The sequence below is a fragment of the Schizophyllum commune genome (assembly GCF_000143185.2).
Source record: "Schizophyllum commune H4-8 unplaced genomic scaffold SCHCOscaffold_11, whole genome shotgun sequence".
Taxonomy (NCBI): domain Eukaryota; kingdom Fungi; phylum Basidiomycota; class Agaricomycetes; order Agaricales; family Schizophyllaceae; genus Schizophyllum; species Schizophyllum commune.
Window position 1 is genome coordinate 1047692 of NW_026089548.1, and position 27000 is coordinate 1074691.

The 27000-nt window shown below is 57.4% G+C and overlaps 5 protein-coding genes across 5 annotated transcripts; 2 read left to right on the forward strand and 3 right to left on the reverse strand.

Annotated features, from left to right (window-relative positions):
• Positions 1 to 11: 11 nt before the first annotated feature.
• Positions 12 to 3891, forward strand: SCHCODRAFT_02514099 (uncharacterized protein; the record flags this gene model as incomplete). Its single annotated transcript, XM_050343309.1, has 11 exons — positions 12 to 323; positions 373 to 717; positions 767 to 1135; positions 1187 to 1380; positions 1433 to 1595; positions 1649 to 1797; positions 1851 to 2245; positions 2303 to 2479; positions 2538 to 2673; positions 2723 to 3429; positions 3482 to 3891. The coding sequence occupies 11 exons, from the start codon at positions 12 to 14 to the stop codon at positions 3889 to 3891; spliced, it is 3357 nt and encodes a 1118-aa protein (XP_050198213.1).
• A 1550-nt stretch (positions 3892 to 5441) lies between these two features.
• Positions 5442 to 6434, reverse strand: SCHCODRAFT_0112741 (uncharacterized protein; the record flags this gene model as incomplete). Its single annotated transcript, XM_050341073.1, has 2 exons — positions 5442 to 6020; positions 6078 to 6434. The coding sequence occupies 2 exons, from the start codon at positions 6432 to 6434 to the stop codon at positions 5442 to 5444; spliced, it is 936 nt and encodes a 311-aa protein (XP_050198214.1).
• Positions 6435 to 7161: 727 nt separating this feature from the next.
• On the reverse strand, positions 7162 to 16961 carry SCHCODRAFT_02515344 (uncharacterized protein; the record flags this gene model as incomplete). The annotated part of the gene is made up of 20 exons (XM_003028336.1): positions 7162 to 8051; positions 8103 to 8278; positions 8330 to 8735; positions 8787 to 10104; positions 10159 to 10594; positions 10932 to 11266; positions 11314 to 11676; positions 11724 to 12013; positions 12064 to 12201; positions 12377 to 12732; positions 12826 to 12920; positions 12980 to 13076; positions 13127 to 13273; positions 13395 to 13965; positions 14109 to 14302; positions 14533 to 14598; positions 14919 to 15138; positions 15191 to 15577; positions 15634 to 15856; positions 15903 to 16961. The coding sequence occupies 20 exons, from the start codon at positions 16959 to 16961 to the stop codon at positions 7162 to 7164; spliced, it is 7767 nt and encodes a 2588-aa protein (XP_003028382.1).
• Positions 16962 to 17023: 62 nt separating this feature from the next.
• Positions 17024 to 17200, reverse strand: SCHCODRAFT_02470849 (uncharacterized protein; the record flags this gene model as incomplete). Its single annotated transcript, XM_050342694.1, has 1 exon — positions 17024 to 17200. A coding segment is annotated over one exon (177 nt), but the record flags the coding sequence as incomplete, so codon positions are not given.
• Positions 17201 to 18448: 1248 nt separating this feature from the next.
• On the forward strand, positions 18449 to 23331 carry SCHCODRAFT_02514904 (uncharacterized protein; the record flags this gene model as incomplete). The annotated part of the gene is made up of 12 exons (XM_003028047.2): positions 18449 to 18663; positions 18712 to 18749; positions 18808 to 18890; positions 19241 to 19352; positions 19413 to 19454; positions 19500 to 19517; positions 19603 to 20213; positions 20265 to 20448; positions 20498 to 21138; positions 21208 to 22085; positions 22137 to 22354; positions 22409 to 23331. The coding sequence occupies 12 exons, from the start codon at positions 18449 to 18451 to the stop codon at positions 23329 to 23331; spliced, it is 3963 nt and encodes a 1320-aa protein (XP_003028093.1).
• Positions 23332 to 27000: the final 3669 nt, after the last annotated feature.

A 27000-nucleotide genomic window follows, 5' to 3' on the forward strand; every position in this document is an offset into this window, starting at 1 on the left:
CGACCTTAAACATGCCTCCCCGACGCGCACGCCCCGACGTCGAAATCTGGCATGACTTCGACGCGTCCGCGCAGTACGACAACGCGCCGGATCTGGCCTATTCCGTGTCTGCTGACGGCGCAAGACTGAACTGCCGCGCGTTCGACTTCGTCCCTCCCGCTCCGAAGAGGCGCAAAGTGTGCGAGCTCAGCGCCTCCCATCGCGCGTGGAATCCTATGGAGGCAGATGATGACGACGAGTTCGACTTCCCCCCTTGCAATGAACGAGGGGACGCACCGCAGGTCCAAATATGTGACGAGCCGGCTCGCAAGCGAAGCTATGGTGTGCGTTCCTTACTGATACCCCCACGATGTTGACTGACTCACGGTATAGGAGGACCCCATGACAACCTGGCGGGACGTATGGGAGCAGGACTTTTTGGAGGAGCTCATGTGGGGAGAAGGGCTTCGATACGCACACAACAATCCGTGCTGTTCCAGTTGCGGCGCTTGCTACGAGCCACCACCTCCCAGCTCGTCCACTTCCAGCACTGCCAATCCGACGGCGCCTCCCGAATCACCTGCTGCTGAGCACGACGACCCTCCCCTACCTTCTCTCGATCCGCCGCGGCCACTTGGAGTGTCAGACATCTACTGCTGTTGGGAGTGTGGCGATTTCCTGCAGTGCCGCGACTGCTGTCTGAAGCGGCACCAAACGATGCCTTTGCACGTTGTTCAGGTAAGCCTTTCACGCGCTGCTCTTGCGCTCGATGCTCACGTATCGTCAGGTGTGGACTGGCCAGTATTGGCGCAAGATCAGCCTCGCCAACATGGGACTCGTCTATCAGATCGGGCACGGCGGCCTTCCGTGCGTACACCCAGACCCCGTCGTCCGTAACATGGTGGTCGTGGACGAGGTTATACATACCGTCCGCGTGCGATACTGCTCATGTCGCGGATTGAGCTCGTTGAGTCCCGTCCGGCAGCTATTGCGAAATCGCTGGTATCCGGTAACGGTAACGGACCCGGAGACCTGTGTGACGTTCCGCGCGCTGGATGTATTCCGTCTGGCAGTCGTGCACGCCAACGTTAATGTCAACAACTGGCTCAAAGCCATCGAGGAGCGGACGGACGCGCTGAAGCTCAGCAAAGTCCCGGTATGTTCACCGATTTTACTTAATCCTCTTGCTGGTCTGACCGTCTAGCAGGATCGGCGAGCGGGCTTCCATCGCGCTTTCCGCCAGTACTCATTCCTCTTGCGGGGGAAGCGTCTCGGTCGCGGCAATGACCGATCTGGTCTCCGAGGTACTCGGCAGGGTGAACTCGCCCTACGATGCTGGGCATGCCCACGTGAAGGCGTCAACTTGCCGGAGGGCTGGAGGAGCGTAGGGGAGAACGAAGCGTACGTCTGAATGTTATAGATGGGGTAGGATGGGCTGACTTATGCGTTGCAGATACCTCTATCGTCCGACGTTGGCCTTTGATGCCAACTTTCGCTTGAAGAACCTCGTACGGCAGAACGAGCGCCACGACCCGGAGCTCGGAGATGGCTACGGGTACTTTGTCAAGCAGGAAGAGTATAAGAAACACATCAAGGGCTACGTGAGTGAGCTCGACGTAGGTATCCTTCCTTCCATACTCGATCCCTATGGCTTACTTGTCACTTCTAGATTAGCACGTGCATCGCGTTCAAGGCATTGTCGGAGAAGGATACGAAGGCGACGTCCGGTTTGCGCGTCTCTGGCGTTGCCGGAGCGATTTGCGCTCGCCACGAGCTCGTGCAACCGCACGGGCTCGCAGATTTGCAGAAGGGGGAGCGGTGAGTGGAACACGCCTGAAGCGTGTGTACGTCGACTTACGCTCGTTATGCAGGTTCTGCAACATGGACTACGTCCTGTTGTCTGTTGTCGCCATCATGAGCTTCACCGCGCTGACCGTGTCTTATGACATTGGTTGTCAATTCATGATAAACTTCTTCGCCCGCATGCTGAAGATGCCGAAGAAGCTGCAGCAAGATCAGGAAAGCTTGGACGTCACCTTCGGGCTTCCCGTATGGCACGGCGGCATACACGAAGAGGCCTGTCGCACGCGGCACTCACTTAAGTACCATGACGGCGTGGGACGCACAGACGGCGAGGCTATTGAGCGCGTCTGGTCTCTGCTCAACCCTCTGTCGTGGGCGACGAAGTACATGGGGGAGGGAGCACGACACGACTGGCTCGAGGACAAGGTCGACAGCGTGAACTTCAACAAGCTCATCACGCTAGGTACGTGCAGTGGCTGGGCTTATATCATCCTGATGCTGACCTTCGTTCATCTCTCAGTCTACTTATTGGCGCGGCGCTATATCGTGGCCATCGACGAAGTCAAGGTACAAGTTAGCTCCTTCAACCTGATCTCGAAGTCCATCGAGCCGGCCGTGCTTCATCAGTGGAAGAGCAACATCAGCGCGTGGAAGAAGGATCGCTCCTCTGAGTGTCCGTATACCGCCCCTATCATTGGTAAGCGTCGTTTCCTAGCAATATTGTCGATAACTATGCTCATGACTTGCTTGTGTAGAGGGCCTTTCGGAGGCCGAGGTGCGACGGCGATTGGACCGAGAGGAGCTCGACGAGGCCAAAGCTGGTCGCGCGGGTGTCGAAGGAACGTCCCAGACCGCCTTCCTGGTCGCGGGGATGAGGCTTGAAGCTGCGCAGTGAGTTCGCCGTCACCTTTCCGCTTGTCGGCGCTAATGAGTGACTTAGGCGTCGCATTGTCGCCGATCTGGCCGGGCGTGCCGTCCTTCCCATGAGCCTCGAAGGGTTGATCAATAACCGCCGTCGCTCATTGCTTGAGAAGATCACACCATTCAACGATCTCCTCAAGACGTACATGCCCGGCGCGCCTTCGCTGCCTTCCGACGTCTCGGGCGAGAAGGTTGTTGAGCCCGAGCACCTCCCTATCACGATGCCGTCGCGGATACCTGGCGACAAGCGACGGATGGTATGCGCCGAGGGCCTCCCCGAGAAGGAGTTGCAACTGCGCAGGGCGCAAGCACGGGACGCCCTTCAGCTCCTGCGCAAGAAGCTTCACGCCAAACAGTACTACATCGAGTTTCGCAACAAGAACTTCACGGGGCAGAAGCAGAACACGCGAGCGAGGACAATGATCATCACCCTCCAAGAGCGCATCGACTCCGACGCCGAGACCTACCGCACCGCTCGCGCGGCCATCCTCGCCCTTCGTGGGGTGGATGAGGACCCGGACTTCCCAAAGCTTCTCGCCAAGGACCTTCAGCTAGAAGGAGAGCTCACCGAGGAGGACGACGGCGCCGCGCGTCGACTGGCTGAGGCTGGGAGGCAACGTAACCGCCACGTCCACGTCTCCACCAGCAAGCATACGATGTCCTGGCTCTGGACGGCGAACGGCATCCACTCGGACACATCGGTGGACAAGGCGGAGGTCGAGAAGAGTGAGTCTCTTACAAAGTATGTTACATCCGTGCATGGCTGATTGTTCTACAGCCATTTGGCATCTATGGGCGCGCGCTTATGCTCGCAAGAATCGCTGGGTCGAGGAGGCTGAGTTGCTTCAAGAGGACATGCGGCGATGCCTCCGAAGCCTCGAGTCAGAGGCGGAGATATGGCGCAAAAGGGCAGAGGTGGATTTGGGACGTGGACCGGCTTACCTGTCTGGAACGCGGGCCTACGCACTGCGACACCACGACCTCTGGCTGCAACTACGCGATCATTTCCGTACCGTCTGGAATCGCCCCGTCGGCAAAACCAAGCGACGCATCTTCGAGCACTGGCAGCAGCTCAACGACGATGCCGAGATCTGGCTGGCCGAATCCCAAGCGCTTCTCGGGTTTGACGAAACGACGGGCGACAACTCGAGCGAGGCTGCATCGTCCGGAGCACCGGCGCCTGCGTAGGACAAGAGGGCGATGGGATGGATGGGCGCGGGACGGGACGGGAGAGGGCGGCAGCTGCAAGTGCGCAGTGTGGGGGTGCGCTGGTTCTCGGGAGCGAGGCCGCCTTGGAGGATAGCATCGACGACGTGCAATCCTGCGCGAGACGAGGGCGCGGCCTTGCGAGCTTGCCTTCAAGGCACGGCGCGCACTCGATGACGCGCACCACCACCATCGTATAGGCACGCGCGCCGCTCCCGGGCGAGGGCGGATAGGTTGCGGCTGTTCGCCGCGATACGCCAAGCATACGTGCATCGGGATAGACGCGTTGGCGCTGACGCGTGAGGGTGCCAATGAACGCGAGGCGAGGGAAGGTGCCGCGAGGCTCGCATCCATGGCGGGGCAGTTCACCACTGCACAGCGCGCTATACGCCTCCCAACGCATTCTCAAGGCGATTTCAAGGCCCCGCGACACAAGGAATGCGCGTCCGCCGGAACACTGAGGCTAGAGGCGCGTCGCCAGCACCCACCATGCGTGCATGACCAACTCCAGCATTCTTGAGGAAGCGCCAGCCCGTGCCGGACGAGCGACGACGGCCCTCGAAAGCAGTCACCAGGTCACGCAAAGCCAGCAAGACGCGAGCGCGCAGAGCCGCCGACGACGCACCACTCACGACTTCCGATGCTCAAATGGCCCGCCGCGCCCGCGGAGGAACACATTGGACGACTTCTGATCATCCTCAACGCGCTCCCGGGACCACGCGACATCGGCGACGGCATGAGCGCAAGGCCGCCGACGCTGGCGACGCATGCCGGCTCGCCTGCTGAGGCGCCCTAGCAAGGCGCGCGACCCGCGGGCCCGCCGCTGCACCCGCGGAGGAACGCACTGGACGATATCCGACCATCTTCGACGCGCTCCCAGGACCGCGCGACGCCGGCGACGGCATGAGCGCAAGGCCGCCGACGCCGGCGACGCATGCCGGCCCGCCTGCTGAGGTATCCTAGCAGGGCGCGCGACCTGCAAGCCCGCCGCCGCACCCGCGGAGAAGCCTCCGACGTGCTTGAGGACGACTTGTAGCAGTGCTACGAAGCTCTGGTGGCGTCGTGGAGACCCAGCGGAGCGTGCCGGAAGGGATTATTGGGGTGCAGGCGGCGCGACGGCGCCGCTGGGGAGGCGGCTGAGGCCGCGCTGATGCGCCAGGCAACGGCAGAGCCCGCCGCCTGGATTTTATCGGGTTTTTATGCGTCGCGTGGCGACCCCTACGTATATAATGCATGTAAATAGTGGTTTTCCTTCGAAATGGACAGAAAGCGTGGCTTAGACCTCAGAAATACGCTCGAAACCCAGCTAAACTCGCTTAACAATGGAAAGGCAGTTTTCAGGCTGACCTTGAGAGGGAGGGCCAACCAGCCTCTGGTTAGAGCCATGCGTAGTTCAAAGTGCATCGCTGGTTAGATCCAGTGCCGAAGGGAAAACCATACGTCGTTGGGTGCGACGCGGCGGCTAACCGCTCCCTCGGCACGTTCCTCAGGTCCTCGCATGGGTCCTTTATCTCATCCACTCGCACCCCTTCTCATGCGAAGTACCTGCGTGTCTCTTCCTCGGCGATGGGTGCCGATCCTTCAGTGGTTCGCGCCAGTCTCTCCTCAACAGGGTGTGCGAAGATATGATAAGCCGCCTCGTCTAGCTTGCGCAAATGCTCTGTTCGCGCGTACGACCACGCCTTGCTACGAAGGTGGTCCCATCTCGACCGGGGCTTGCGCTTTTTGCGAGCTCCAGGTCTCTCTTTCCACAGTATGTCTTCCTCAACCCGTATCTGCTCACCCGGTGCAGACTTCGTGCCCTGCGTCGCACCCGTCGAAGATGGTGCTCTCTGCCCTTTCTCGTCGTCCGTTGGTTCTTCCGGACACTGCTTCGCGTCCGGTTCAACCGTCTCTTTCCTCCGTGGTGAGAATCTGGGTTTTTCTGGGTTTTCTTTCGCCTTAACGAACGCCTCGTACTCCTCGTTCGTCATGAATACCACGCCCGCATCCCACAATTCGCGGGCTCCGTTCGTCTGCTTCCCTTCATCGTCTTCCACTTCCTCAACCTCAGGTGCGCCTTTCCTCCGCAGTCCCGTCACCCGTACTGCTGCCAGGCGTTCCTTCCCTTCATCCAGTCACTCCCGCTTCGCGCGCATCGCCGCTCGATGGACGATGACCTCCCGTTCCTCCCCCTCGGCCAGGACAGCGATGTCCTTGCCCCGACACAGGACGCGTCGGGCGGCGATATCCAGCACAATACCGTTCGATTTCATGAACGGTATGCCCAATATCGCGTCGTAACGGTCGATATTCGCAATGTCCACGTACGAGGACACGGGACCCGCAGGCATTACAATGTCCACAAATGTGCCAAAGGATATGCGCGATCGCGATCCCACCGTGCCCAGTTGGAGGTCAACTGGGTCTTCAAGCTCGTGGACTTTCGTACCCGTGGCTCGCGCGTACTCGGGTGTGATAGAGTCCAGGGTCCCTCCTGCATCGAAGAGCACGTACGCCTTCGCCCCATTGCTCCTGGGGCACATAAACAAAGTCTACTTAGATGTAATGTTTGAGTCACTATCTGTAGTCTAAATCCACTTTTTCTGTCCGTCTTTATCAGTCAGAATATTCCGTACGCTAGAGTATTCTATGCTCCAGAATATTCTAGCATACGGAATATTCTAGCGTACAGATTATTCTGGAGCATAGAATACTCTAGCGTACGGAATACTATGGTAGATTATTCTGTACGCTAGAATACTCTGGGGTATAGAATACTCTAGCGTACCGAATAATCTGGGGCATAGAATACTCTGTACCTTAGATTATTCTGGCAGTGCTTCATTCTCATAGATTAATCTGGGACAGATTATTCTGTTCTGTTTGTCTGTCCCAGATTATTCTGTTCTGTTTGTCTGTCATAGATTATTCTGTTCTGTTTGTCTGTCATAGATTAATCTGTTCTGTTTGTCTGTCATAGATTAATCTGTTCTGTTTGTCTGTCATAGATTAATCTCCCTCGGCCTGCCACAGAATATTCTGCTGTACAGCATAATCTGTCTCAGATAATTCTACTTTCTGTCACACAGCATATTCTGTCCCCTTGTTTTAGATTTCAGGATATGCTAGGATAGACTGTAACAGAAAGGTCAGGTAACTATGCCACTAATATCAATGAATGTGAGAATGAATAGGTCATGATAATCGTTTTCTACTGGCAATGTTGTACTTGTTCATCCAAGATCGTAATGGTTAGTAGCTATAGCATAACTAGTCGTCACTTTCCTCGCTAGAGTCTCTACTCTTGACATCATCAGCTATCCAGAACATCCCCTCGTCGTCGTCATCCTCTTCTTCATCCTTCTCGTCCTCGTCCTCTTCTTCATCCTTCTCCTCCTCGTCCTCTTCTTTATCCTTCTCGTCCTCATCCTCTTCTTTATCCTTCTCCTCCTCGTCCTCGTCCTCGTCCATGTCGACATCGGCGCCAGCAATATCAGCACCCATCTCGACATCGTTATCTACGTCGACTGTGGCCTTTGACTTGGGTGCCTGGCGACGCCGAGGCTTAGGCAGGCTTGCAGGCTTGCCATTGCGTCTAGACAGCTTCTGCAATCGAGATTCGCCAGCCCGACCTTTGCCCTTCTGCCTCCAAGCTTGCCACTGCACACGGGTATCAGTCCCGTCCTGCACGTCCCGTTGGTAGCAGACCGAGCGCTGTTCCCATGTGAAGAGGGCGCCGAGCGTTTCCCTCGAGATCACCATTGGGGTTGCGCCCAGGTCCGCAAGCGCCTTTCCCTCAAGAACTTCCTGGGGAATTGGAAGGATGGCGGGGGCGTTGCACTCGCGCAGGACCTGGCGAGCGTCATCGCCAGTCAAGCCGTCGTTGAGTATACGGGTCTCTGCTGTCTTGCGCGACAACCACATATCTCTTGCGGTGCTCGTCCAGTCCTTGCCCAGCGGCTTCTGAGGCGGTGTATCCTCCTTCGGCGCGTTCGACAGCATGACAGGGGCGTAGCGCTTGAATACCTCAGGCCATCCACGAAGCTCGAGCTCCCATCTGTAGAGTATGTCGGCGAGCTTACGATACGGAAGCTGCTTCGGTAGGTCGCCCGGATGGCCGTTCTTGTTGACAGAGGCGCCGATCAAGACAGACTCCCGCGCTGATAGTCCATGTTAGCCCTTGCCGTGTACTATTAATTTGCCTAACTTACCAAGGTCCTCGCGAAGGCACTCCTTAACGATGCGCCAGTAGCCGTCACAGTTGTTCTCCTGAGTACCTGGGCTCCAATCACGACGCTTGAAGGCGACTGCGTCTTCACTCTCGTCCATCAACATCGCGGCCGACCCGCTGTCTATCCACTTCGAACGGACTTGGAACTGACAGCTCCTTGTAGATACGTCAGATGCTAGGACCGCGCACAACACACAACGAACGAACCTCAAGACCCGTGTCATCTTGTCCAGCATCTCATGGAAATTGCCATCGTATTCGCGCACGAGGGCCTCAAATGCTTCTCCTGCACCGAACATCACCGCGCCAGCAGCATGTTCCTGAAGCGCATGAGTGTCAACCACCCAACCAAAGGCCGTCATGCCGTCGTGGAAGAGGTGCGACGTAGCCTGCTGCGTAAGCTTCCCTGCGATGCTCTTCATGGTGCGTACGCGCTTGCCCTTTGTGCCAGACGTGCGCTTCTTTGCCGCGATATCGGCGGCCTGGCGCAGCTCTGCTTGCAAATGCTCGGCCTTTTCGAACTGGGTGGGAGGTCGTCCAAGCTTGTCCGTGAGCTTTTGGATCTCAGCGTGATACGCCGCGGTCCCCTTCGCCCGAAGATCCGTCCGATCATCTGGCGGCTCGTTAGATGTGCTCTGAATGTTTAATATGCTGTAGTACTTACCGCCTTCATATGTGGCGGAGTAAGCCTTCACAAACATGTTCGCCATATTCTCATCGCGCGGCGCATAATGATCGCTATGCATCCAGCCGACCAGCTTGAAGAACTCCTCGGGATCCTTGCCGGCTTCTCGTGCGAGATCCAGTATCCGCTGCAAGTACTCCATCCCCAGCTTCTCCGCGGTTTGGCGTATATCGTCAGGTACTGCCCCGGTCTTCTTGTTATCCTTCGCGTTGGACGATGCAACTCTTGGTGTGTCGCCTTCGTCCACTGCTGAATCGTCTGCCCGATCGGATTTTGTGGGCTTCGCGGACGGACCAGCTCGCGGCGTCTCCTCTGCGCAGTCGTCGAACAGTGAGGTGACGTCGGGTAAGTTCTGCCGGGACGCAGGCTTGGCCGTCGTGCCCTTGCGCTTGGGGCGCGCCGCTGTCGCACGTGTGGGCGTTGCGAAAGTGTTCGCAGGAGTTGGCGCATTCTGCATGGCGACGGGGTTGACGATCGTGCCCATACGCGTTCCCGTCGGCGTTGAACTACGAGTGCGAGAAGCTGACACATGGGCATGCGGCTGGCTGGTTGAGGCGCCCTCACCGGACCCGGTGTTAGATTTCGCATGGCCGCCTCGGCGGGGGGGAGGGCATGGTGATGGCTCCGGCGTTGAAGGGCTAAAGTCGAAGGCGCTCGCAGGAGCATGGCTGTTTGGGGTTTGAGGGCGGGATGCACTCGGAAGCTTGGTTGCTTTAGGCTGCTTCTTATCCCGCACCATGGCAGAAGCGGCCTCTGGGCTCGCGGTGGGGGGATCGGGGCGCTCATTCGTCATGAACGCTAGCCAGGCATCGCCATACTCGGTTCGCGCTTGAGCTGCGACATCGCCGGGTTGCCTGCCTTGAGCCATTCCACCGATGGCAATCGCCCGCCCTTTGCCATCGACCTTCTGGATTGCCTGACCGCCCTTGCCCTTGCGCTTCGTATCTGCGCCCTTGCGCTTCGTATCTGCGTCCTTGCGTCCGGTCTTGGCTTTCTTGCGGGTTCGCTTAGGCGACACAGGCGGGCTAGCGGACGTGGGGGATTGCTCTACCGACGGCGCGCGTTTTCGCTTCTCTCCAGACGCCTCTGGGGCCGCGGGAGCGTTTGTCGGGACATGCGGTGGACGCACTCCAACATGAGCAAGTCCCAGCTGCGTAGATAGATGGCGAGTTCGATTGATGACCGGAATCTCGACGCAGTCGAAGACCATGCGCCCTTGTACTTGTGAAGCCCTGGAGGTTCGGCTAGCATATGCAGGACCCCCAGGGTTATCACCGTCCTTGCGCGTGGTTGAGGTCTGAGTGAAGCCGTCAGAGGAGGCCAAGATGACCCACTATCAATGGCTACGCACCTGGTGGCTGTCTTCCCTGCTGCGCTGGATGTGACGCGCCTCGGGCTCCTCCGCCCCTTGCTCCTTATGAGTGTCTGCCTCGTCGCCCGATTCCGGAAGGCGACGGCGGCGACCACCGACATGTGCCGGAGGAGGAGGCGGGGAAGACTGCGGTGGGGGTGATGGGGACGGCTTCTGGAGCTGGCGTCGGGAGGATGCTGGGCCCCAGTTCTTGTTCTTCGCCGTCGAGCGCGTTCGCGCCTTGTCACCGCGGGCTTTCGGGCCAGTCTTGCCTGCTCCGCGAGGGGCAATGTTCTTGCCAGCGGAGTCATTGGCTGTCTTGTCGCCCGGGCCCGGCGGCGGCGCAGGCTTGCTCCTTGACCTGAGCTTCTGCCTCTGCGCCATCATCTGGGCCTCCTGCTCCTCGATAGCCTCTTGTTCATCCCGAAGGGTGGCGCTACGAAGTTCCATGTTGACGCCGACGAGTATGAAGGATGGGTGATGAGAGAGAGAACAAGAAGCAGGCTGCAATCGTCGTCAATCAGGGAAGCAGGATAGTGATGCTTGACTTACGTGATAGCGGCTTCATGTCTGCCTCAAGGCGCTTCCCTGCGAACGGAGGTTTCAGCCCCTGTGATGTTGCACAGTACATGTTCCGCCACATTGCTTTCGATGTATATATATTGGTATTGTACGTATAGGTCGAAGGAGGGACTGAGCGACGCAGACAACGACAGCAATACACTAGCACGGGTTCAAGAAATGCAAGTGATATAAGATGGAATACCAACTACTCCGACTCGTCCTCGCTATCCGGATCCAGAGGCAAATGCTCGCTGAAGCGCATGGTATGACCACCCGCAATCTGCACGCAGGCCGGACAAACAGCGTAGATCGTAAGCTCCTCCTCGTATGGCCCAATGGGTATGGGGACCGACCACTGCACCTCGAAGCATGCTGGTACGTCGTCTATGCGATAGTTGTCCGGGTACTCGCGCAGGAGAGCGCAAGAGGTTGGGTTCCAGGTGATGTTCGCCCCCTTGAAGAGTCTGGTCCTGATGGTATTCAGCAGCACCCATCCGCCGGCCATTACTCGAATACGGATCCAGGCCACCAATGGCGCCGCCAGCTGCAACGCGGTTAGATGGCTGGCGAGGAATCAACTGGCGTTCTCACCTGTTCTGAGAGGCGGTGGCCCATGTCGCGCCTGAAATAGAAGTTCAGACGGATTCTCCTGTCAGTTGGAACAAGATCGAAGTCGCCGATGTCGAAGTCAGTGACCCCGAAGTCATCGTCGGGTCTAGGCGATGGGAGAAACTTCATGTCGCCACAAACGACCGCGCGCACTTTGCCATGGCTGATGGGCAGGATGTCCCACCAGCTTACGCGTTGGTACGCCCCATTGATCTGTCGGTAGAAGAGGGCGTTCCGGGCCATGTTGACGTTGCAGCTGGCCAGGAAATCGCTGTAGTGCGCCATGATGACCCCGTAGAAAGACCTCGCGCCACTGACGGTGATGCTCCGTTGCTGGCGGCTCGACTGTACGCGGATTAGTATGATACTGCTTAGAGGGAGGTCGCACCCACTGGCCCCGGGATCCCTACTATCTCCAGATCGATTACAATATCGTTTATCTCGTACGTGTAAACCGACGAAGCAGGCATAGCGACAACGTTGGGGTACTGCAGGGCAAATACCCCATGGCAGACCTCCCGGACGCGTGCGACATTGCTATGCACTTCCTGCATTTGATCGCGGAATATGTACTCGTTCCCTAGGTTCATCCACGCCTCGGCCATAGGGAAAGGCCCGTCGCGCTGGTACATCAACCGAATGGTGATGAGCTCCAGATGACATAGGAACGAGCCGTCTACGTCTTGTGGCGCATAAGCGTTCGCGCTCATTGTGAAAGAGGATAAAACTCACCGCTGTTGCCGCGAACAGTGCTTCTGGACGATAGCTCACAAGCGATGTTCTCTAATTCGTCGACGCCCTCTTCATCGAGTTTGATGAACGTTTCCTGCAGCCGCGAGGAGCGCGGGAAGGGCAGGCGAATGGCGCTCCCTGTGGTGGCCATGGTGGTAGGATGCAAGAAGGGGGCGTGGGCGGCATGAGGCATTCGTGCTTTGAACACGCGCATTTGTGTCACGTGGCTTCCTCGTGGCGGAAGATACGCGTATGGCTGCGTTGGGGTCGAGGAATACTGGACATATGTACTACTTTGTCGATGATGATTCACGTGCTTCCTGAGCATAGCGCGCTCGAAGGTCCGTCAAAGTCGACATCCGGAGCATGCCCTCCTTCGCGCGAGCACGATTCGCCCTCACCGCCTCCTCCAACCCCTCCCTGCTCAAGGACGCAAGATACGCGTCATTATTCCGGCACCCGTTCTCGACAAAACGGAAGATAGCGCCGCCTGTATACTGGGTGATGGTCTGGCGGTGCTCGTTGCTGCCGATGGGAAGGTTGAAGTGCTCGAGAATGGCGGAAGGAATGAGGATGGACGAGCCTGCGGGGAAGCGGATGACCAATCGGAGAGGTACGATGACAAGATGGCCACCCTGGTCGGCGTCGAACTGTCCAAGGGCGGTGATGCTGCAGAAGCCAAAGCACAAGTTGGCGAAATCGCGATGAGGGATTGTGATAGTGCGGGGCCTGAAGTTCATCGTCATACAGGCGAATACCGACTTTGCGAAGTTCTTGTAGCTGCGGAGAGCGGGCTTCCATTTGAAGAGTTTGGCCATTGTGTCCGCGTAGTACTCGAATTCTTGGGGCTCCCACGTCTGGAAGACAGCTGCACGAGTTCAATATGTGCAGGAAAAAAAGCAGCTTAAGCGCGTACATGAGCAGAAATGTGCGATTTGCACCATGGCCGGCAAGCCAAGCAATCGATCCAGCTCTTGCCGATTCTCCGGGCGGTGTCGAAGTGGTCGAGGCGACTACATACAATCAGCAGGAGGCGAGAGTATGTGAGATGACAGCAACACACCTTCTGACCGCCTCCGTGTGAGATGCCATGGGATTTGAGGGCGAACTTGCCGCGGCGGTGGTCGCATTCAGCAGTAGAGAATGACAAGGCGGTTGCTGCTGACTGTTCCATAGCCATCGCCAGACCCCGCTGCCGTTCGTCCCAGTCCTGCGCGGGAGGGCAGCCTGCAAGGATGCAAACAATTATTCGGCGTGATCCAATGGTAACAGCAAGTTGATGTCTACACCAGTCAGCGGCGGGCGAGTCTAGTAACAAGAAAGGCACTCACATGCCGTCCCACTGGAGATAGCTATACCCCTGCAGCTTTGAGACTGCCGGAATTCCTGACCGACCAGCGTCTCGAAGCGCCGTGTATGCTGTGCTTGTTGTCGGCGCATCGTCCAGGTCCCAGGACGCCGTGTATTCGTCGGCATCGAGAACCTTCTCCTCCCGCCGACGCTTGTTGGCGCCATCCGCGGCACCTTCTGCCCGGCGCTTTTCCTTGCGCTGGCGCTTACTTTTGCGCTGCGCCGAATTTTTCCCAGTCACGGTGCACGGCAAGGGAGCGCGAGGCAGCGGCAGTGTTGGATCATCGCCGCCGTCGTCGATCTCGTACTGGTTTTCGCCGCCGTCGCCGTCGTCGTCGTCGTCGGATATGGGGGTTAGCGGGGAGGAACGACCGTCGTCAGGTGGAGAATCCCCATCCCAGCCACTGTAGTCGTCCTCGCAGTCCGACTGCAATACATCCACGTCATCTTCATCGTCGCGTCCGGCTGCGTCGCTCATCAGCGCATCCAAGTCGACATTTTCAGGAAGAGGGACGAAGTTGCTGAAGACCGTCCCGCGCCGCGTGACTCTCGCTATGTAGGCAAGTAAGCATGTGTTTGGGAGAGAAAAAGGAGGGTCCTGTACTACGCTCGGCGCGTTGACCCTATCTACCAGGCGTTGGCTGACGGGGGCGCGCTCCGCTGCGTCCAGGACCCTCCAGGAGTGGGAGACTTACCCCCTAGTATTCGCCCAAGCTCTTGGGACATGGCGGCCAGGACAAAGATGCGCGAGATGCGCGCGATATTGCATGCATGTTCGTCGCGCGTTCGCCATGAGTCGACCGCAAGCGCATAGAACATGTGGTAGCCATGTGCACTTTGACCCCAGGAATGTCGTTGGGTGGGCGTCCGTAAGGCGTATGTACGTAGTCTTCGCAGGTATCGAAACGATCTATAGGCGTATGCTATCTGAGCTCATCTCGGCAGACTCGTCAGACTTAATGTGACCATCCTCCGACAGGTCACTAATCTCGAAAGACGACAGATCCGACTGCTCTTCGTCGCTATCCACCCCGACCGCTGGCCCGTCTTCATCTTCCAGTGGATGTTCCACATCCCCCTCAAGTGGGACAACGTCGCACGAGGCCCTTTCCCACTCACGAATGGCGTTCGTCAGTTCCTTCGGCGTAGGACCCGGCAGAGTTGGAAGGTGGCTCCGCCACCGGACTGCCAAGACGAGCAGCGCTTTACGACGGCAGACAAGCTGGTGTACAAGAGCAGGGGAATCTGTGAGGAGGACTTAATTCGTGTGCCCGCGGAATGTCAAGCAACGGAGACATTCACCTGGTAGCATCAACGACGACCGGATGGCGCGCCTCACGGCTTCCCACTCCTCCCCAAACCAAGAAACAATGTTCTGCTCCTCATGAGCGAGGCGTGCGTCTTCTTCTTCACAATGATCCAATGTCTGGACCGCCCGTATAGCCTGGCGCATCAGAGGATTCACCATCCACTCCGGCGCGTCTTCATCGGCATCGAAGTCGTACCTCAGCTCGTCCCAGCAAGCGTTGTCGATGTCGAGATCCCAGAGCCCTTTTGCAGGGAGCTCCTTTAGAGGGCGGACGGAGCATTGACCGCTTCGAGCGATTTGGTCATCGATGCGCGCGTTAAGGTCTCGACAGGCCTTATTGTACCGGTTGACTATGCCCTTGAGGGTGCCCGCACGGCGATCCACCGCCGTCCTCACATGCCTTCGCAAAACACTGTCTGTGATCCTATAAGCATGATGCGCACACCGTAACGAAAGAATGATACCTACCTCCATTCTTATTGTTTTGAAAGCGGTTCACCCTTTCCATTTCCAGCTGGCGGGACATGACCGCGTCGCGAGCATGGCGCAAGAGAACGACACAATTGGCGCGGCTATGCAGCAGTTTGTTCTTCTTCAGGCGACTCAATCGACCCTGGACGTCTACTCCTAACTGTTGGACTTTGCGATTGTACTTCCTCTGCGCGACGTGCAGGACCGCTTGCGAGGCTTCGACGTCTGCCTCACGATCCTCCTTCGACCGGGGCCGTGCTGGTTTCTTGCCCTTCTGCGCACTGCCGTTCTTGGCGGCCTCGAGCGCCTTCTCAGCTTTCTTGACTTCTTGCTCCAGCGATAACACTGCCTCGATTTCTTTGCGGGCAGCGGTACGGGAAGAACCTAGAAGTCATGGGTGGGTAAGACCAACGGCCTCTTGATGCTGCACTGTGGCGTACCTTTGGTCGGCTTGGTCTGAGCGATGAGCTGCTCACGCCATTGCTGGCGGACAAAAGCAAGGTCATCGGCCAGTGGGCCGCACTCGGCCAGCAGACGCTTAGCCTCCTTGCGCTTGGTCTGAACCAATGTACGCTTGCGCGTCAGCCAAGCGCCGGCATCTTGTATAGAAGTCTCAGCCAAGTATAGCATCTGCGCGTTCAGGGTGAATAGACGAAGATGGAACTATTGAAGATGAGCAAACAGTTGCAGGAAGTTTGAGAAGACCTACCCCAGCAACACGCAGATATGAGATTAGTTTGCTAATCGACGACCAGAACCGTTCACATCCCTCGCCGTCGGTAAGGCCGAACCCGATGCGCTTGCGGGGATGATATAGGCTCTGGCAAAGCCAATCATGGCCGTACGCGTGGAAGACGGCCACGGCGAACTGAATCCGATGAAGGTACCCATTGAAGAGCCCCCACTTGATTGCGCTGGCTTCCGTCTGACAAGCAATGTCGTAGAGGAATCCGATCGTCCACTCGCAAGGCAGATGCTGGGTCAGGGCGTCCATCAAGGCCACGACATAATACTGCTTCTCGCCGGCGCTGGTCATGTTTGCCCAGAAGAGTGGAACATCGTGCCTGCATAGGAGTGCCATCGCGGCTGTCACATCATGTCGCCGTACACTAGCCTTGGCGATGGAAGACTGGGCGGCCTTGAAGCTGCTCTTGCACTGCTCGAGAGACTCAGCAGGTAGTGTCGGTGGATCGTCAATGGAGGAGGTGACGGTACCACCTCCCTGAGCGCCTCGTCGCCGCTTGACGTTCGTAGAGGCAGCCCCGTCGCCGCGTATCGCCTCTACCCACTCCGCCGTACTGGTCAATGTCGCCTCGTCGATCATAAAGTCGTCCGGGTGAAGGAAGATAGGATCTCGCCGCTGTTTGTTGTGCTTTTGCGAGAAGCACGCGTCAATGGACACCAAACAATCGGGAGATGTCGGACTTGACTGACTGAGGCGTCGCGCCGATCCAAAGCAGATTGGGCAACATGCCTGGAGATGCGCGGAAGGCCTGGGTGCCAAGGGGTCTTCGCTAGCGGGAGATGCACCAGCCGGGGCTGGCGGGGCCTGATCCGGTAAGGCGTCGCCAGTAGTGGCGTCACCAGCGAGAGAGACGCCAGACGCAGCCGAGGATGTTCCTTGGCGAGGTTCGTTCGTCGAACTCTTGATGCGCTGAGCCTCGCGAGCATCCGCACGAGCAATTTCGAGAACCGACTGCAGCTTCTTCTGGACTTGCGCGTGAAGCACAGAGTACCACAGGAGCGCGCTGCCAAATCGTTTCCGCATGTTATCCTGCTGTTGTTGAGCGCCGTGGGCAGATGGAGAGTCAATGTGCTCACGGAATAGTTGATCTTATGGCCTCGCCCCAGTAAGTATATCTCAGAAGCCTTACACCAGGCTTTGACGTTTGGCGATATATGGAGGAACAGCACCCGCACAAATTCGAGAAGGCCGATGTCGACCGCGAGGTTGGGACGATATGGGGCGCAAGGGAAAAGACCGCCTCGCACCAGCTGAGTAGCCGCAGGTCAACATTTGCATGTGTCTATCTCTATTCGTTCGACGCCTGAGATGTCTTTGGTCAGCGTCCATTGCGCCATCCACTCTTTCACTCACTAGTCATCCGCAGAACCAGAATCGAGAGACGCCGAGCATATTCGCCTTCGCATGTGCACGGGGCAGATGTTCCGTCCACGCTTGGGGCGGGTAATCGCATGTTGTCCGTCTCCTCCATCAGACGCATGTAAGGCCTGTGAAGAAGAGGAACAATTTCCTGCTCCCATCTTCTCGTGGTCGTCTCGCGGCGGCGCTGCCAGCGGGATCCTTTGACAGGGCGACCGAGCTCCGCCAGCTCGTCAAGAGCAGCCGACGCTGGTATGGGCGTGTCCACGCGCACGCTGCGCCCGTGGCCAGGTGAAGATAGGCGATGAGCGGGAACAGACGGGTGGTCTTTCCTGGTCTTCAGAGCCCGCCCCAAACCAATAACGGCAACTGGCGGCTCATGCCACCGCCTACGCTTGCCCTTGTTCCAGACATTGACGGACTTTGGTGTGAAGCCCAGAGGCTCATCAGTGCGCGAGGAATGCCGCTTGGTAGGCGTTCTCGGCAGCACTTGCTGTTTTTGTTCCGGCGTATGCGGACACGGTGCTGTGGGAGCGTCGCTAGCCTGCCCGCTCGCAGCACTGGAAGATGCCAGCGCGAACTGCCGTCTCTGCGCTTTCGTGATACGCCCCATGAGAACCTCTGCAAGGTTGAGATACGCCGGCTTGGTGATGGTCGGGACGAACAGGATGGGCAACGACGCAAGCCCGCGCGACCACGTTGTCTCCACACACCGGATTTTTGACTAATTGTATGTGTAGCGAGTACGTGGGTATATACAGACCAGACTCTGAGGTCAGGTAACTGTTTGTCGTACCAGCAGATAGCGAGGGGCAGCGATGTAATAGGTGAAGTCAGTTAGATGTCGCGCGGGAAACACAACAATACGTACTGACGGTGTAGAGGGTCTGCAAGATGCGTCCCCGATAGCTCGTGCGCTCGCAATGGTGGAATTACTTGCGCTCTTTCCACCCATTGATGGTTCTTTAGTATGGTCAGTGGATACCAAAGGACTTCTGCTTACCTGGACTGCCACCAAAAGCACCTTTTGGAGCGGGATGGGCGCAGTAAGCGAACAATCAGCATATAGAGGCCCGGGAAGAAAACGGGAGCCTGAGCATAGTCAATGTCGCATCAGGTCAGGGAACGCGCGACAGACGAACCTGTAGCGCATGCGAACGTCGACGAGCGCGATGTGCGAGGACGTCCCGCGCTCGCGTAGCAAATCGCGGCTGGGGAAAAGACATCGTAGGCTTCATTCGGTCTTGCTCGGTGTAGATGGGGAAGCCGGTCGTCGATGGGTGTGCTCAACGACCCTCTCCCCACCGGTCGCGCAACATATCGAGGCCGGTCAGGAGGAGGCAGAGACCAAGGGAGGGGGATCAGTGTAAGCCAAAGGGGAAGACGATATCTGCTTACCAGGCAATGAGATTAGCGACCGAAGGCGAGATACGAGCCCCCCACAGACCGCGTGTAATGGTCAACGGCGTTCATTGCAGAGAAGCGATGTAGACGCACCATATATCCATAGACGAACGATCGAGGCGCTGGGGAACGGTACCCGAGGCTACAGACGGCGCTCGCTGGGACGACAGCGCACGAGAAGAGGAGCTTGTGAGCCACCCCGCCGGTCGCGTAGCATATCGAGGCCAGCGGGGGGTCGCAAGTCATCCGTCGCGCAAGCTCGGGGGTCAGTATACTACGTGGGGAACAGATGGTACATACGCACCGTGTGCAGCGAGGAGCGCCGCGCGAGCAAGAAGACCATGAAGGGGGTCAAACAAGACGGGCGGGGGACCGAGGAAAGTCGGCGGCGGCGGCGACAGGGGTGGAGACAGCGACGAGGATGACGGTCAAGACGAATGAACAGAATATTCTGCGTGCGCTCTGATCACGGCGACGCCACATACGACCAAACAAGGGCCGCTCGGCAGTCGCCGGACTGATCGAGGCGGCGCTTGCAGACTTGGCGGTTCTTGACTGCTACCACGCCATTCCGCGCCCCTCGTTCATCGCTCCTCCGCGAACTGTCCGACTACGGCCTCGCCACCGCCTACGACCTCGCCACCGTCTGCAGTTAGTCAGGTGCCCTCCACTCGCCTTCAAGGACCCGTCTTTACCGCGTATTGCAACAAGCGCCGGCTGCTCCAAGACAGTCCTCGGACGTTCAGACCAAAGGTACGTGACCTGCTCGATGAATTAGGCCTTACTGACCAAGCACAGGCTCGCGCGACTTCGCAGGTACGTGCTACTTGCATCGTGATCGGAACTTGCTGAAGTGTCCGAACGTCTTCGCTCTCGTCCGCAATCCATCGCCATATGTTAGGTGTTGGATTGTGCAACCCCAACAGTTCCGAACGAATACACGCTACGCCCACACAGGATATGGATTCGCAACCAACACGCTTCGCCGGCGCCGCTGAGTGGGACGGCAGGCAGCTCACCACCGCCCGGGCGTCCGACTGGTGCGAACGCCACTACGCCACCATCGCCATCCAGGCCGGGCCCCCGCCAGCAGCTCTGTCGCCCGACGAGGAGGCGTTCTTCGACGTTTTTGAGGGCCGCCCAATTCCACGCCGGACCTACCCCGCAACGGGCATGTCACCCGCGACCTTAGCGCGTCCCGAACCCGCCGCCAGCAAGGGCAAGCAGAAAGCGTCTGCCGTCAAAGCCAAGCAGACGTCACGATCCGCGCGCGCGCAGTACTCCAGCGACGACGAATTCCCTCGCGATGAAGTCGAGAAGGCCATAGTGCATGCCAACGTCGCCGTCGCCCAGCCTACGGTAGCCTCGCCGAAGGGCAAAGGCAAAAAGTCGCGCAAGCGGGCGCCTTCCATACCACCCTTTCCGAACTACGAAGATCTTCGCCCCGTCAAGCGAACGCGGCAGCCCGAGGCGACGCCCATTCTGCGTATTCGAGACGTCGGGGTTCAAACGGTGAGCGTATGCGCCTTGTACACCCGCAAGCGCGTTCTCACAAACGTCCAGGAAGGAGAAGCCATCATCTGGGGCTGGTACGGCGCAGAAGCGGCCAGCAGGGCCAAGTTGCGCGAGGATAATCACTTCCCGCCCATGCCCTTTCCCGACGCGACGCACTACACCGTCGAGGAGGCAAGCGCGGTGCTGTTCAAGAACGACCTCGCGCCCGATATTTTTGAGGCAGTCTGGCCTAGTGAGTTCGCGTTCGCCGTCGGTTTATCGCGAAACTAATGACATTACAGAAGACAAGTGGTTGCGGATGCGCGTCGCTGGGTTCTCTCGCCAAGGGACGCACATCATTATGTCTCCCAACGCCAGTTACATCCCTTACTTCCCCGAGAAGCCCGAAGAACTAGTCCGGTGGGCGGTGCACGAGGATGGGCTGTACGGCGCCCAAGAATACACGCGGGTTCCTTGCAAACATAACGCGCGCGAGGGCCATTCACTTTACTGCGCATTCATTCCCCGTCGTCCTCTCGATCGCAAGGACCCAACGAGCATCTTTTGGCACGACGTATCGTACTGGTTCATCCCCGCTCCCGATCCGCTCATCGACCGCGAAGATCGCTACCTCCTCAAGCCATATATCGCCGATGCTCTCAAAGAGCCTGTGAAGTCTATCTGCTCATTGCTCAGAAAGATCACCAAGGCCAGCATCCACTACGGGGAAAAGAGCATGAAGGAGGATTTGGGAATGAGTGACGAAGAGATCCGAGACGCACTTCTAAAGGAGTCGCTTGGCCCCGATGATGACCGACATGTTTCCGACGAGCACCTCGACAAGTACTACAAGACGCTAATGGCTGGGCATCCCTATCTCGACGGCCTCGAGGTCGCTATCCGCCATCTGTACGGATACCTCCAAATCCACGGCATGCCTCTCGTGCAATGACAACTGGCGGCGAGGGAGCTCCAGCGGTATTGTCTGGAAGGGTGGGGCATTGTGAATCAGACCGTCGCGCACTACGAGAACATCGAGCACCACCAAGACTTCAATCCTGCAAACCCCTTGCGGTGGGTCGTTGGCGCGTTCACGGACGACCTCTTCACGATGAAGTATCTGGCTGGATGTCGCGTCCCTGTTTGGCGCTCGGAAGTTTTTGGCGGGCCGAATGGCATGGCGTACGACATGAAGTGGTCGAACTTCGTCAACGTCCCCTCAGTTGAGCGACTGGTGACGATGACCTCCCCCTATCGCATGGCGTGCCTTTCGCCCCATCCCGAGCGCCTCCCCTACGTCTTTAAGGGCACATTCTCCGACAGTGGGTGGCTGGCAAAGGTGCACGCTTACTCGTCGATTCAGTTCTCCGTCAACGTCCCTCTTGATACAACGATGAACAAGGACGAGGACCCGCTGTGGGCCCGCCCCAGTATCAAGGACAGGGAGGCGTCCAAGTTGCGCAGCGTGGATTACCTGCGCAGTGTTCGCGCTCCGGACCCGCCCCCAGCAAACCCGTTTGAGGCCGCAGAGTCCTTTGCGGATGACGAGAGCATCCCCACAGTCGAAGTTCTCCCCGTTGAAGACCGCCCGCTGCCCGCAATCGAGGGCGTTGACACGACGCTCGACGACCACCAGGACGCCAACGAGGACCGCGAGGCATTAGCGTACAGCACCATCGATGTTGACGCCATTTCTTCGCGCGAGAGCTCCGCCGGCGTCGAAATCGTCGAGAGCGTCAACCCGGCCCGTAACAACCAGGCGGCCGAGGTCATCGACGTCGACATGCTTCCCATGAGCGTCCACGACTTCGAGGGGACCATTGACGTCGACATGTTACCTGACACGGAGCTGTTGGACCAGGGCACTGCGGCTGTTGAGGTCGCGCCAGCGTCTGTGACCCCGCCGCCCGAGGGTTGAGAGGACTCGCCGCCACTCTCGAGCGGTGCTGCTGCGACAACAGCGTCGACGCCGCCTGGGCCGGGAGCACAAGCGAATATACCGCCTCCGCCAATAGCTAGCACGGCGGCATCCGGGGCTTCCTCGTCTACTTCTGCAGCAGCGGCGCCGTTGCAGCCATGGGGCAGATCCCAGGCGCATGTCCAGCAGCGGATTCCGAAGGGCATTCACACCAATCCGAAGCAATGGGTCACTTCCACCTGTAAGTGCGATTTTCCAAGCTATATGCAACGACATGCTGACTTGTGAACTGTAGACGACCATCAGAAGGCCCTACCTTCCACGACGCTGGCATGGGACGCGGCAAAAGCTGCTTGGACGCAGTCTTGGAGCCACGTGGGCGCGCGAGAAGGCGACGCTAAGCGATGCTTCCCGCTGCCCAGGACGCTCGTCAGTGGCAAGGACGAGTCGAAGCGCATCGCCATGGTTCACATGTTCATCTTGATGAACAACATGCTGCTAGAGAACGCGCGCGAGACGGACTGGGACGACGACCTTGACAGCACTCGACGTGCTGCGAACGCACCGATGCCGTGGAAGTTGTCGAACTCGGACTGGCGCCTGGTCCTCTTCGCCGAGCATACGATGAATGCGAACCCCACTGGCCCTACCAAGAACGCGCTCGAAGCTATCGAGGGCATCTTCGGCGGCAAGGTCAGCTTGGAGTTGCTCGTCCACAAGATGCAACTTCCGTATGTCATTTACGGCGAGGAGGTCAGCCACGGTCAGATGCCGGGTCCAGCTACCCTCAAGACGATCCTGTGGCGCCTGCAGGAGGTGCTGTTCCGCAAGGACTGGATCGACCTGAACCAGCGGATGAGTGTCGCGATCATGAACCGGGCGGAGCAGGAAGAGCATCTACGACAAATCTTCGACCCGGCTACGGTCATCGCGGGTGATCTCCTTACGGTGCGCGGCAACGGAGAGCAGCAGTTGGGCCTAGTGGCTAGCGAGTGGAGGGTGCGCGCGCGCTACGTGCGGGCAATGGTCAAGATTATGGCAGGCTGGTCGCCGCCGATCTGGGACTGTGTTGTCAGAGTGGCGCAGCTCAACCACCTCACACGGAGTCAGGCAGTTTGGCTCGAGGAGCAAGCCAGCATGTTCTACACGCGGTGCTTGTGGGGTGAGCTTCACCGCGAGCTGGTGCCGCCTCCTATCCGGTCTTCTGCAGAACTTTGATTGGTCGTCGCATGTCTTTTGTGTCTTGGTTTTTTTTCGCACATACTTACTTCTTGGATTCGCTACGAACTCTCTTGCATAGTATTTCATCAAAAAGTGTAACATATTCGTCATCCATGATATCTTAACATGTCTATGCTGGGCATAGCATGAGTTTCCTTACTTTGTGTGAATATTGTCTGAATTCTTCTAGCTAGAGGTCTGGGCATCGGATGTACTTAGGGAAGAGCAGCTGGCACTGTCTTCCCTGATTGCATCTGGTAGGTACAACACATTGTACCTACAGTCAGGCCTCAGGCTCGTCATGCGGTAAGAACTGACATACTCAGATAATTGGCGTGGAGTTATCTGCACTAACTGTATGAGCAGTACCTGAAAGCTCCAGCAACCAGCGCCGACAGATGAATCTAAGTGATAAGAATGTGCCGGTGCGACCGAATATTCTGTTTCCCGAATATTCTGTTACAACTGTAGGCGACAGATTATTCTGTGACGATTGTAGGCGACAGATTATTCTGTGACGATTGTAGGCGATAGAATATTCTGTTACAACTGTAGGCAACAGAATATTCTGTGACGATTGTAGGTGATAGAATATTCTGTGACGATTGTAGGTGATAGAATATTCTGTTACAACTGTAGGCAACAGAATAATCTGTTACAACTGTAGGCAACAGAATAATCTGTTACAACTGTAGGCGATAGATTTATCTGTTTGAGTCGTAGACGATAGATTATTCTGATATCGACAACTCAAACAGATTATTCTGTTACAACTGTACGCAACAGATTATTCTATGGCAATCGCATACAACAGATTATTCTGTTACAACTGTATGCAACAGATTATTCTATGGCGATTGTATGGGATAGAATAATCTGTTGAGATTATATACATCAGAATATTCTGTTTCCTGCAACCTTGTCAGATTATTCTATGGCGATCATACGCAACAGAATAATCTATCGCCTACGACTCAAACAGATAAATCTACTTGTAGAATAATCTGTTACCTACATGCGGTGTAGAATATTCTGTCGAAACAGATTATTCTATGGCAATCGTATGTAACAGATTATTCTAGACGTAGATTTCTCTGTGTATATATACTGTAGAATAATCTGGATTTTGAGGCAATAGAATATTCTGTTTCATATGCAGAATAATCTGCCTGATAAAGAGGGACAGAAAAAATGGATTTAGACTACAGATAGTGACTCAAACATTACATCTAAGTAGACTTTTTCTTGAGTGCCTGGGCTGCCCATTGATCTCAACGAGCGCGGCAAGGCCGGCTCGGTCTGCATGCTGTCGCCGAGGGCGCGAGATCTTCTTCTGTGAGCATAGAACCTGTGTCGTCCCACGATGTCTCCCCGTCGGTTCGATGACCGCTCTAAGCCTTTCCTCGCGCGAGGCTCGCGTGCCGGTGCGCACTCTCATGGCGTGCATGTGTTCGCCTTCATCATCGGCGAAATCGTCGAGCGACGAATAATCTTCCAGCACTAGGCCCGCGTGACAAAAAGCTAACTGAGATTATTGTAAAGTTCTGCAGAAAGCTAAGGTGGATTTATCTTACAAAAAACTGAATTGACTTACAAAAAGCTCTCTTGGCTTCAGCTTTTCGTGATGCTGGTGGTAAATTACATATGCTACAAGCACTATCTGTAGGCAGCTGTTGAAGCACAAACAGAAGATGAGTGGTGGATCTGTGATGCAGGTGTGATATGTGGATGTCAGAAGTGGTGGTTAGGTGGCGAGCCTGCCTCCACCGCGTGAAGGAGTTGCCTTATTGGTGAATCAGGCCTGATTCACCAATTAGGAAGGTGCTTACTTGGGAAGTATGTTCCCACGGTCGATCCCGTACTATACTGTACATACACGTTCCTTTCTCTTCCCTCAGTCGCTATTCCCATAGCAGGAAGACTGAGGGTGAGCTCTACTTTACTTGTACTTTACTGTATACTAACGTTACCTTAGTCTTGCGCTTCCTGCGCATATTTAGGTATGAATTCAGTCGCTATTCCCATAGCAGGAAGACTGAGGTATTGCGCTTCCTGCGCATATTTAGCTCGTGAAAGGTTATGAGCCCCGTGGCCTAAATCGAGCAAGACTTCGATCTGCGACTCACTCTATCCCACTCTGCGCCATGGCTCCCAAGGACAGCAAGGTCCCAACGCTCACCGACGCGGCGGACTGGACGCTCTGGCGCCTCCGGGTCACCGACGCCCTCAACAGGGACGATCTCACCTCTGTGGTGACTGGATCGGAAAAATCCCCTCCCCCTGAGATTGCGGTGACTCCACCGACACCGACAACGTCCTCACCCCCGTCCACGTCACCCGGCGCTCCGGCAACCTCCACCACATCCACCGGATCGGGCTCCTCCTCTACCACTCACCAAGTTGCGCGGAGGGAGACCTGGTCCTGGCGGAACGCCCGCGCCCTCTCCACCATCCGGGAGCACCTCTCGAATGACATCGCCCTCGAGCTCCACGAGTACCAGCATGCGAGCGAACTCTGGGAGAAGCTCGTCGAGAAGTTCGAGCAGACCAACACCAGCGAGATGGCGGTTACCAAACTGATCAAGATCTTCCGCGCAAAGCTCGCCGACGGCGACGATGGAGACGTCTCCCGCGAGGCGATGAGCGCGCACATCCACCGCGTTCGGCAGTCGGTCACCCAGCTCGCCACCCTCGGCTACCCCCTCAACGCCAACCTCGTCCCCCTCATCCTCCTCGCCTCCCTTCCCAGCTCAGAGAAGTGGAAGATCGTCTCGTCCGGCATCTCGGCGGGCAGCTCCAAGGCCGCGCCCCTCACCTTCTCCTACGTCGAGGCGAAGCTGATGGCACAGGTGACCAGCAAGGAGGACTCGGACGACGAGCAGGCATACGCCGCCTCCTCTTCTCGCGCGCCCCCACCGCGCAAGCCCAAGGACAAGGGCAAGAAGAGGGCCAAGGCGAAGGCGACCTGTGTCATCCACGGCGAGGGGCACTCCACCGAGGAGTGCAAGACGATCATTGGGCAGAAGGAGAAGGCGCTGAAGAAGCGGAAGGAGCGAGCGGCGGAGAAGGCGAAGGCGAATAAGGTGAAGGACTCGGACTCGGACTCAGACTCGGACTCGGATTCAGACGTAGACGACACGCATGTAACCGTCTCACGCCGCGCCTACAAGAAGATTTCCGCCTATGTCCAGTCTGATCCTAAGCGACCGCAGCGACACCAAGGTTCGCACATCGTCGACTCGGGTGCGTCAAAGACCATGACCCCCGACGAGCGCCTCTTTGACGGTAGCACTTACCGTGTCCTCGACCCGCCACGCAACATCTACCTCGGGAATGAGTCCGTCATCAAGGCAGTAGGCATTGGCACCGCCTGCTTCGCCTCTAAGACACCGGACGGTGTGCGCGCGCTGACTATTCGGAAGACACTGCATGTCCCCGACCTCGCGTTGACGCTCATCTCGGTGCCCCAGATCACCAAGCGTGGTCTGCGCGTGTCCTTTAAGGACAACGCCTGTACTATCCGCGACTCCTCCGGCGATATCGCCTGTGTCGCGACGCGCAAACACGGTCTCTACCACGTCGACTGTCAGCCCATCGGCATGGATGAACGCGCCTTCACCGCCGTTGACATCAACCGGCTGCACCAGATCATGGGCCATACAAACT